Source organism: Mustelus asterias, chromosome 13 (genome assembly GCF_964213995.1).
Source record: "Mustelus asterias chromosome 13, sMusAst1.hap1.1, whole genome shotgun sequence".
Taxonomy (NCBI): Eukaryota; Metazoa; Chordata; class Chondrichthyes; order Carcharhiniformes; family Triakidae; genus Mustelus; species Mustelus asterias.
In genome coordinates this window covers 96,726,254-96,738,330 of record NC_135813.1, presented here as the reverse complement: position 1 = coordinate 96,738,330, position 12,077 = coordinate 96,726,254, and the positions used below count along the sequence as shown (strand labels likewise).

General features: G+C 39.4%; 1 protein-coding gene across 6 annotated transcripts in view; it reads left to right on the top strand.

Moving 5' to 3' along the window:
• The window catches only part of hectd4 (HECT domain E3 ubiquitin protein ligase 4), a 270,502-nt gene that overhangs the window by 104,790 nt on the left and 153,635 nt on the right, over window positions 1–12,077 (top strand). For all 6 annotated transcript variants that reach the window (XM_078227339.1, XM_078227343.1, XM_078227340.1 and 3 more), the window contains exons 8-11: window positions 1,128–1,320; window positions 7,579–7,740; window positions 10,506–10,619; window positions 11,890–12,030. In XM_078227339.1, the coding sequence (XP_078083465.1) occupies window positions 1,128–1,320; window positions 7,579–7,740; window positions 10,506–10,619; window positions 11,890–12,030 (610 nt within the window). The remainder of the gene's footprint in view (window positions 1–1,127; window positions 1,321–7,578; window positions 7,741–10,505; window positions 10,620–11,889; window positions 12,031–12,077) is intronic.

Here is a 12,077-nt window from a genome sequence, read left to right as displayed (position 1 = left end):
ACTGCTGTCACACCCTGCTTTCCCCAAAATCGGTCCCAATGTACTAGGAATCCAACTGATCCTTGATCTTAAGTTATAGGGATGTTATTGGAGCAGTTGCTCTAATTGATTTTATTGCTTCTGAATTGGGGAGGAAGAAATTAGTTTTTTTGCCTTCTGATTGCTATCCAGTGATCTTGAATGCCACTGACATATATGTGGATGTCAGGTGAAGACAGGATCAAAGCTGGGCTGTGATCTCCATTGTCCTTGACATGAATTGACAGCAAGTTATTCAAAAAATTCACATGATAAATGGCCACTTAAATTATGTATTGGAGAGCAAGTGGTGTGTATATAATTGTGCCACAGCAAGTAACTGGCATCTTCAGAAACTGAGTGGAGAAATTGGGGAGGAAGAAGGACAAACCAGAACTTCATATTGATAACAATATCCAAATGTTAAACCTATACCATTATCCATTACAATTCAGCTATTTTAGTCGGAGTCTTGACCTGAACTGTCGGCTGAAAAAGTGTCAAGTTGCAGGCTGAGTTGGGTATTACGCACAAGAAATGAGCAGCATCCAATAAGAGACTGAAATGAGGCATGTCACGCAACAGAGCATCCCCTTTGTATTAACTGTTAAAGCAAGTCAACCATAAGTAAGGAAAGGAGCCATGTTTTGTCCCAAACAAAATAATAATCATGTCTAATGAGACCTGCCCCCTCAAAAATGCTCTTAATCCAGCTTGCCAGAAGTACCAAAGCAAGGAAATACAGTTATCCCCCTCTTTTTTTCTGAAAGTGACCGACCTGGCAAAATAAGAAATGCAATACCAAAGCAAAATACTGCAGAAGCTGGAATTCTGAAATAAAAACAAAATGTTGGAAATACTCAGGAGGTCAGGTCGCACCTCCGGAGAGAACAACAGAGTTAGCATTTTAGGTCATTTTGGACTTTCATCCGAAGAGTTCTGTATGTGGAATGCCAGTTGCAGTTGTTGGCAAGTGATGGATGCCAGGCTGAAGAACTTTGTAGCACGTCAGTACAGGATTATAAAGTGACTTGCGCTTTAATATGTATATATCTTTGGTGTGTTAAATCTCTTTGCAGTCATGACACTTTTCTGAGTTTCGGTTGTAGGTGCAAAATGAGAGCTGTACAGCAAGCCCTCTCCAGGAACGAACCATCTTAACAAGAAAAGAGGGAGAATCTGCAAAAAGTATAAATGAGATGCTACTGAGTCGACTTTCCCGATATCGTGGCTCCCCTTCAGCTACATTGGCTGCTCTTACTGGCTCCACAATTACCAACACATTGAAGGAAGACCATTCTGGTAAGAAAAATATTTTTATTCCTGTGGGCTTAACATATTGTTTAGGTAACTGACCATGTTTCAGTTCAGCTGTTTCTTTAAATGTGGTATACAAGCCTCAAATCTACACGTTGATAAAGGTGTGAATTCCTTGTCTGGAAAGCGATTGATGTGGTAGTGTGGTGAATTTAATTATTTGGATTTGCATTTGAATCTAGCGATGATTGGCATGAATTACATCTCTTTTGAGGAATATGACAGTTTTGAAGTCGAGACATTCAGGGCAGTCTTAATCCAAATCTCTGAGCACCAGTGTACAGTACGAAACAGCTCCTAATTCGTTACTGAGTTCTAAATATCTGAGATGTAGAAAATAATGATGTCATATTTCAGTAAATTTAATGATCAGAATTTGGGCTTGAGGCACATTGAACAAAGCTTTATTTGATTTCAGTAGTTCAAAACCAGATATCAAATAGTTTGGGGTACCAAAGTGTTCAAATTATTCCAATCCCCTACATTCTTGGCCTCCGCTGAAAATAAAATTATAATAACAGGAAAGAATGGAAATAGAAGGAAGTGAATTAGTATTTGAATCATTTTGAATCTACTGTTCTGGTTGAACAAGATTTGTTATTATACGCAAAGTAGTTGAAAATCAACGTTTTGAAAATATACAGTAATTGAAATCAGACATGCTGATTCTGCTGTCTATGTCATTCAGTCATTTTTTTAAATTGTGAAGTCATAGAAAAATTAAATGATCATGAGCTTTCCCTGTTCATTCTGATTGGCGGTGGGGGGGTTTAAAAGAGCAAATTTATAGCAGAATAGTGTCTGATTTACAAATAGGCCTTTTGGTGCCAATATACAAACCAACCCACCTCAAGAACCTCTTTATAATTTTTCTAATTAGAAAAAAACATTGTTTCCATGGTGTTGGGTCAGGTTCATAGAATCCCTACAGTGCAGAAGGAGGCCATTCGGCCCATCGAGTCTGCACCGACACAATCCCACCCAGGCCCTACCCCCACATATTTACCCACTAATCCCTGTAACCTACGTATCTCAGAACTCTAAGGGGCAATTTTTAACCTGGCCAATCAACCTAACCCGCACATCTTTGGACTGTGGGAGGAAACCAGAGCACCCAGAGGAAACCCACGCAGACACGAGGAGAATGTGCAAACTCCACACAGACAGTGACCCGAGCCAGGAATCGAACCCAGGATCCTGGAGCTGTGAAGCAGCAGTGCTAACCACTGTGCTACCGTGCCGCCGGCTAACATGCCAAAGTTTTCAGATAAGATTAAGAACAAGTATGACAGAAAGTAACCAAGCTGTGGGCCATCAAAACAAGGTATTTTAAAATTGCTCCATATGAAATATTTTTCCTTGATTTTTTTTTTTAAACAACCCTATGTTTTCTCCCGCTGCTTGTCCTTTACTGGATGGTGCACACCATCGAGGGTTGCTAATCGGCTTGTAAGTAAATGCAGTTCCAGGGTGACCACCAAGAACGCAAATTAAGTTTCTTGATCAGAATTTCTTTTGAACCTGCGTCTCAACTCCCTCAGCTGTCATCAGGAGTGTTATTCAATGGAGGGTTTGATGGTTTTCTGATGCACCACTCTCTGCACGGCCTCAGAAATACAGTGATACTTCAGCAAAATTTATCAAATTCCCACCACTGTGCACACTTTTTTTTCTCTTTCCAAACTTGTTAAGGCACAGACACTTGAAGTGTTTCTGCTTTGGTACTGGGCTGAATTTTTATTTAAGTGCATTTGACAAGTGCAGATATTTTCTAATCTCTTATTCATTGGGTTTGTAGAGCACATTTCAATATTAAAATCCTCATGACTTGCAGTTACAATATTGAAATTTGTGGTCAATTTGAGAATATTACAAGCTAACAAAATGTTGGATTCCTTAAATGGGGTTTACAATCTTTCTAATTTGTATTTAGAAATATCATTTAAAATAAAAAGCCTTATCTTGAGATGGTTCAGAATACAAAATTTCATATTGGGGAAAAATTGTTTTCATTGAGTATTGTGCCTGGAATACATAAAATTGTTGAAGTATTTTCATAAGGAGAGAGGAAATCTTTGTTCGTACTGAAAAACATTAGGCACAGTTTTATTGTGGCATTCTTCCAAAAAGAAGGATATTAACACTCTCTATGCAAAACTTGCACAGCCTACAAATTGCATCCGACAAGTGCAAATTGTTGGTCACGCTGAGTATTATTTTGCCATTGCAGATTTTTAGAAGGGCAAGATAGCTAGGGAAGAAGAAGAGAATTTTGTGTTCCAAAGTACAGTGAATACTGTTGTCAGCACTTAGAACGTCCACCAAAAGCTCATTAGTTACTGTTATTTCAGTTGGTAAGGTCCCAGACATTCACAGAGGAATTCACATTAAGGCTGAGGATTTTGAGCTCGCTAATAAGTAGAAGTGTGTTTCTGGTAGATGTAAGCGGATTAAATATGCCACTTCCACTCTGCAAGAGATCATTGAGGATTAGTAGTATCTTTGGGATTACAGTAAACAGCCTTTCCAGAGCAACCTTCTCTCAGTTCTTAAAAAGGAAGATGTTGGTGGGGGGAGGTAGTGTTGAAGAAAGAATGCTGCTCATCATTTTGTATTTGAGCCTCAGCAGCATGTTTCTTCCTTCAGCTGGAGAATGTGGAGCTCTATATTCCTGTAATGAGTTCTGCTCTAACCAAAAGGATGTGTAATCAGAATGAGCTAGATAACATCTGGATCCTACTGCATCTGAACCACACATTTTTTTCAATGGGAGAGATATTAGAACCAGAAGTATGGAGGGTGCATGCTAGGAAGTAATGGTGGGAAAGATTGTGACGGTAAAATGGGGTATTGCCATGGAGCAGTCTGAAAATAAAACTGAGGATTTTTAGCTGATTCATTAAGAAAGCCAATGGGGGTTGATGTACAGGACCTGATGTGGAATAGAATACAAATGCAAGCGTCCTGCATGATTTGGAGTTTATGTATAATATATCTTGGGATAAGAGCATTGGAAAAATGGAATAACGCAGAAAATGTTGGAAATACTCAGGTCTGTGGAGAGAACAACAGTTAACATTTCAGACTGTGACTTTTTTCTGATGAAGGACTGGAGTTTTTTCAGCATTTCTGCCCTTCTTTCAGGTTTACAGAATCAGTATTTGGCTTTTAACTGGCAAAAATGGAATGAATGCTTCAATATGGACTTGCACTAGAACTCGACAGAATGGCTGTTGTCTTGCCAGTGAGTTCCAGATTACTGAGTACATCTTGCCCAACGGGCAGTTAGTTCTCATGGGAATGAAGATCATGAAAGGGAAGTGAAGTTGGCCTTTGAGGCAAATCGAATTAGCCTTGTTTACCCAGATCAAGAGTAGCATTTAGATGAAGAAGAGGAGAGGGCCAACAATGAGTGTTAATCACAAGAACCAGAACTGCAGTAACTAACCCAAGTTACTGAATACTTGGGAAAGTTCAGTAACAAGCTACCAATTTGTTTTCCTTCCGCTTCTGTGCATCAGCATTAGTTGAAGAATTCCTGCCACTGATTCTAGGCAGTGAAATTTGAAGCTGTAAAGGAAAGAATAAACCACGCGATGGTGGAAACAGCAGTAGGCAATAATCAAATTGATACTGCTTGTGCTCACAGTAGAATTGAGAATAATGAATCAATAAAATACTCTCAAGTCTTACCAGTCTCTCATTTCAGATCAATATGCTTACCTTCAGTTTCTCAGTTCAATTGTTCTAATTAAAGTAGCCATTTTGTAATGTATAATCAGGAGAAAAATGAGCCAGTTGTTTCTATAAGGCAAAAGATCTATTTACAGGCAAAAGATCATTTGTTTGAATGTGAGGAAAAGTTGCACTTTGTGAGCACTTGTCTTACAAGCATTTCTTAAGACCATAAGAAATAGGAACAGGAGTAGGCAGTTTGGCGCCTCAATCCTGCTCCGCCATTCAATAGAAACATGACTGACCCAACATTCCTCACGTCCACTCCCCCCCCCCCGAGAGAAGAAATTCCTCCTCATCTCAGTCGTAACTTGGCACCCATTCACTTTGAGACTATGCGCTCTAGTCCCGGACTCTCCCCTGAGGGGAAACATCCTCTCAGCATTTCCCTGTCAAGCCCCTTAAGAATCCTATATGTTTCAATGAGATCACCTCTCATTCTTCTAAATTCCAATGAATAGAGTCCCAACCTGTTTAACTTTTGCTCATAAGGCAATCTCTCCACACCAGGGATCTTCCCAGTGAACCTTCTCTGAACTGTCTCCAATGAAATAATTTCTTTCCTTAAAGGGACCAGAACTGCTCACAGTACTCCAAATGTGGTCTCACCAGTATTTTGTACAGTTCAAAAGCTTCCCTACTTTTATACTCCAACCTCCTTGAAATAAGGGCCAACATGCCATTAACCTTCCTGATTACCTGCTGCACCTATGTGCTAGCTTTGTGTTTTGTGCACAAGTACCGCCAAGTGTCTTTGCATCACAGCTTTCTGCAGTTTTCTCCATTTAAATAATACTCTGTTCTTATGTTCTCCCTTCCAAAGAGAACATTATCCCACATTATCCTCTATTTGCCAACTTTTTGCCCACTCACTTAACCTATCAATATCTCTTTATAAACTGTATCCCTCTTGCAACTTGCCTTTCCACCTATTTTCATTTTGTCTGCAATTTTGACGACAGTATATTTGCTTCCTTCCTCCAAGTCCTTAATATATATTGTAAACAGTTGCGGCCCCAGCACTGACCCTATGGAGCCCCACTGGTTACAGGTCGCTAACCTGGAAAAGAATCCCTTATTCTCACTCTGTTTTCTTCACTTTAGCCAATTCTCTATCCATGCCAGTATACTACCTCCAACATCATGGGGTATTATCTTATGACTTAACCTTTGGTGAGGTACTGTGTCAAACACCTTCTGGAAGTCCAAATGGAACACATCTACCTTTCTGTTCACTCTGGTTGAAACTTCCTCAAAAAACTAATAATTCTTCTGGCAAATGCTGAAACTATAATTGAAGACAAGACCTCAAGTGCGCCATCATTTTTAGTAATTATTTTGTGTTTATTAGAGTTGTTGCTTTTATCCTCATCACAGCTTCTTATGTTGCTTTTAAATGTGAATTAGTTAGTAACTTTCATGTAAAAGCCAATCAGGGTTATCATTGCAATGAAGTAGTATTATTTCTAGATGGTTAAAAACAATGTCACTGTTTGGCACGTTCATAGCTTGAAAAGTTAATCGTGTTTGCCTAATAATTAACCACAGAAGGGGAAAGGAGCTGACTCATCTGTAGGTTTGGTATCAAGAAAGATCTGACACCCCAAGAATCTAAAAGAAAGGGATGAACGGAGCAGGCAAACATGTTGCTGTTGCCTTAATGAGGTAGTTGGAGTAATTTTTATACCCTTGCCCCCTAGGAATTTCTTGTTATTTGGGAGTATCTAAACAGTGTGGGGTTGATGATTCATGCAAGTGCGATATTGTAACACGTGTGATTTCTTGCTTCATCAGAGGCCTTATCAGGTCATCAAAGATGGTCGTGCAGTGATCATTAAGGCTATGACAAATTTCTTGTTTGGAAGTTGCGTATCTGTACCAAATTGCTGATTTGGTTGGAAGGCTGAGGATACATTTTAGGATGTTCTGGATCTAGGGTTTAGTTTTTCAAGGCATTTAATCTGGCTGAAAATGTGAATCTTGTGACATTGAGTTTTCGTGGTTATCTGGCACTTTCTCATCACCTGAATTCCCCTGTATCAAGATACTGTTGTCCTCGGGTAGGCTTCATTCATGTAGGTGGCATTTCATGCAGAACATTGAGGCCAAAGAATTCTGGAGTTTGGCACATATGTTGGTTGGCTTCTATTTTGTAGACTCCTGATCTCAGAAAACAAAATAACCTAGGCAACTGGAGTTTTCTTGCATCATCTTATCCTGGAGCCTGTATAAACTGTAAATTGGTGACATATGTGGAAAATTTTAAGGTATTAGATTGAGAGGTTTGGTTTTTATTATTGTTGCCTAGATTAGTTTAAATATTTAGTAAACATCTGGTTAAATTCTGATTAGTTTAGTCTTAACTTTCAGCTGATGACAATCATATGTTTAGCTAACAGTTATCTTTTGAAGAAACTGAATTGACTCATTGTTAAGCTTTATTTTCTTCCTTGGAGAAAGGCATTGAATGTGAGCAAAATGTGACTTTTTTCTTTTACCCAAATTTAGCAGCAAATACAAGCTGTGGCTTACCCTTGAAGACTTTAAGGAAGACCCCGATGTATACATGTGGGACTTACCTGGTTATGCTTAGTGCACCACCAGGAGGGTCTGGGAGTTCTGCAACACGCTCCCTGTTTGGTGGCACGAGTGGATTGTCCTCTTTAAAAGGTCAGTTGTGATTTTAAAACCCCTATTTACCTCAGTGTATGGATGCTGAAGCCCTGTCTGATTTTTGCTAGCTGTATTAAATATGTGATGCAGTATTGCATCAACATGCATGGTACCAACATGCAAGACTATTGGTTGGTACCTGTATACTTCAGTGTTGCCCCAGTTTACTTGTGTGATGCTTTAAGTTCCTGTCCCCATTACCATAACTATTCACAGACTTCTAAGCGTTAGATCTTCTGTTTAGTATTATTTGCCTAAAAGTGTTATTTTGACACAGTCAGAAGTTTAGGAGGACACAGTGTGCCTCTGAGATGTTTAGTTTGAGTCATCAAAAAATCATGTATCTGACTTTGAGGTTCAATGGGATCCTTTCCAGTAAGGCACAGAGGACTTTAACTGCTTTAATATATTCCATACCCTAAGTGCATGACCAGTTGGCAGCTATTGAAGTTTTAGTAATAACAGAAAATGTGGAAGATACTCCATATTGGGCAACATCTGTGGAGAGATTAAAACAAGAGTTAATATTTTAGGTCAATTGGTCTTTGATCAGAACTGAAAAACACCAGGCTGGTCTTTGTTTGTCATTTTAATTTTGATTTTTGTCATTGGCACCCTCCACTGTTCTGATAAAATTTGATGGTAACTGAAGGAACAAGCCTCATCTTTTGGACTTGAGTCGAATAATTTGAGGTCAAATGATTCGAAATCCTAACGATTGTTCCATTTTTTCGTGGAGCAGCTGTGATGTATTCTCCTTTTGCCTTCTTTTGACCCTCTGTTTTTTTTTATTTACTTGTCCTATTTCCAACCCTTTTGACTTGCACCATCATCCCTTTTGTCATTTACGTTCTATCCAATCAAATCTTTTCAACAACAAAAGCAGAAAAATGTTGGAAAAATCTCAGCAGATCTGACAGCATTTGTGGAGAGAGTGTAGAGCCAACGTTTCAAGTCTAGAATCATAGAAACCCTACAGTACAGAAAGAGGCCATTCGACCCATCGAGTCTGCACCGACCACAATCCCACCCAGGTCCTACCCCGATATACCTACACATTTACCCACTAATCACTCTAACCTACGCATCTCAAGACTCTAATGGGCAATTTTTAGCGTGGCCAATCAACCTAACCCGCGCATCTTTGGACTGTGGGAGGAAACTGGAGCACCCGGAGGAAACCCACACAGACACGAGGAGAATGTGCAAACTCCACACAGACAGTGACCCAAGCCGGGAATCGAACCCAGGTCCCTGGAGCTGTGAAGCAGCAGTGCTAACCACTGTGCTACCATGCCGCCCAAAGTCTAGATGACCCATTGTCAGAGCAGAAGGCTGAGAAGGTGTTGAAAGTGTCCATTAAGTGATCAGAATGCGTGAATGGCAAAACAAAGGTACAGCTTGGTAAAGGACTGCCTGAGGAATGTGGCAGTTGGCCTGAAGATGGGCGGGAGCAGAGAAAAAGGAAAGCGATTGAAAAAAGAGAATGAGATGAAATGAAATAAAATAAATAGAAATGGGGTGGAGGGGAGAGTTCATGCTCTGAAGTGGATGAACTCGGTCAGTCCAGAAGGCTGTAAAATGTCTAATCGGAAGATGAGGTGCTGTTCCGCCAGTTTGCGTTGGGGTTCGCTAGAACATTGCAAAAGGCCAAGGTCAGATCTGTGGGCAGGAGAGAAGGGTGGTGTGTTGAACTGGCATGGTGATTTTTTCAAGTTCTGTTGAAAAGACATCGACCTGAAACATCACTCTATTTCTCCCTTTGCAGATGCTGCCTGACTAGTGTTGCCAGGATTTTTTGTTCTGTTTTCAGATTTCCAGCATGTGCAGTATTTTGTTTTTGCGCCAGTGCATTAATAGTTTACATTGAGTACGCATATCAAAAATGATGTATGTAAGAAGCGAAAGTATTTCTGGCATAATGCTTAATGAAGTAAGTTGAAATAATGGGATTATTGTGCATATTTGGACATCAACTGCCATTGTTTAATGTGTTACAACAGTAGCTTTCTATTGCTTACCTGTACATATACGAAATGAAAATTGTTTGAATATTTTAGCAGTAATGTATGTCCAGAGATTTACAACATTAATCTCAGACAAAACCAGGGTCCAGAAAGCAACAGCAGGACACTGCAAAATAATTGAATGTTGGAGGTTAGTGGTTGGAAAATCTGAATTTGACCATGCAAGGAAAAAGCATTGAGCCGAGATGGAGGTACTTTGTTATGGAAAATAAAAGAAGGGAAATGGATTGATTGAATCTTGAGGTGCACTTTTGTACAATCTCAAGCTGACCATAAAGCTGTAGTCCAGAGAAAGGAATGTGTTCCAGGGAGAGGTAAAATTTATTAACGAGAATAAATTATTAAGTAAACTGAATTTAGGGAGGTGTTCTTTATACCTTGTATTATGGCCTTTGTATTGAAGAGGTGAATGATGTCCTTTGTGTCTTTCCCAATATTTTCAACGAAACTGTGGAGCGTGAACTTTAACCAGCGGGAGGCTAACAGTTCTTGCATTGTACTTTACTAACGATGAATATTGTCCAGAATGACGACAGTGTGTGGTCAAATGCTGATGTTGTATTTGTTGCAATCTAGTCAATGACATTTCAATAAAATGTAATGTGAGGATTTATAGTTGTACATTAGATATTTTAAAGATTTCAGTAGACCTTCCAAGGAAGACAATGAAGCAATGAGTAATAAATGTTGGTAGCTTTTTGCTCTCACTATAATTTGCTGTGTCTTTCTGTTCAGTCCTGTCGTCTAGCCTGGTGTTTAATGTCTCAGATGGCCAATTTAGCAGCCGAGCTGACCTGATCGATGCAGCTGGTAGCTCCCTCGGGCGGGGTGCTCTGGTTCCAGGACTGGGTAAGGACAATATATTGCATGTAAATTGATTGAAGCAATATTGTAAATCTTTTTATGTTAAAAGTAGGTTGTAAACCTGTTTGACTATTACTGTAAAGTAACTTGTATGTTAACTGCTTTGAAAATGTTGAACACAATCAAGCACTTCAGAGGTTGCTGAAAGATTTGAAATCTAGATTCTGCGAACCAACATTTATCAGATTCTTTCCACCATTTACAATGTTCACTGTTTTCTGTTGCTAGACTAAACATAAAAGCCAGGATGGCTATATTGTTCCAAAGTAGAAGAATATAAATATAATATATAAAAGCAGCTATAAATGTAAGTCTGTCTTTGTAATAAACAAAAGGTGTTATCCTCTTTCACTGAGCAGTGCCATTGTGACATTACTCCCACTATCCCTTCTCTATAGCAGTAATAATGGCTACACGTGGGAGTGGTACTTCATCTTTTCTAAGTTTCATGTTAGGAAACTTGGGCAGTTTGCTGATTTCTGTCCCAACATAAGTTAACGGAGTTGGCCACAGAGGTTCTATTTGAATGGTGTACCAAGTTGCAGTAGTTTTTTTCTTGCCTGGGGCAAACAAACTTAGCTGACAGTATGAATTGGCAGTTTCAGTTGGATTTTGTTCAACATCAACATTCCACTATAACCTTGCTTAATGTTTGTTGAGTAAAATTAAATTGAGTGAAGTACATTTTGAAAGTTACTCTCACTCTGCTTCCATCTGCTTTCAGGTGGAGCATTCCAAATAATAAATTTCTACATTAAAAAAAAATCTTACCCTTTCCTTGGTTCTTTTGCCAATCTTAAATCTGTACTTTCTGATTACAAGGCAGTGAAAACATGGAAATAGGGTGGCATGGTGGCGCAGTGGTTTGCACTGCTGCCTCATAGCGCCAAGGGCCCAGATTCAATCTTTGCACATCTCTACTGCAGGAAAGGAAGATTCTGATGTGGATGTCACCAGATTTGCTGTTTCGTGTAGCCAACTATTAACCACAGGAGTATTGGCAGAGGTCTGAAATCTGACCTCCTTGGAAACAGAGATTTGGATCATGGAAGTGGGAGAAAACAGGCTGAGCCCCCTTTGTTGGAGGGTAACAGAAAATGTTGGCAAGACTTATTGTGGCAGACTTGAGTGTAATTGCACAGTGCCTAGTTCTTTGTTGCTTTATATTATACCAGTTTACCTTTTAAAAATCTCCAATGTAGGTTTATATTCCACCTCAGTAACTTGCACCTTAATGATTTATTTTCTGCATTAGGAGCGTGCTATGATGCTGTGAACAATATGATTTGGACATGTTCTAGTGACTACATGGATCAGTGGTGTAATCCTGGTAACCAGGCCTTCCATCATGTCTGTCAAAGACTGGGTGTTAGCCACATCATCCCTGAACCAAAAGGTTAGTGCTGTTTGGCTTGTATATTAATTTGCACTGCTGATTTAATA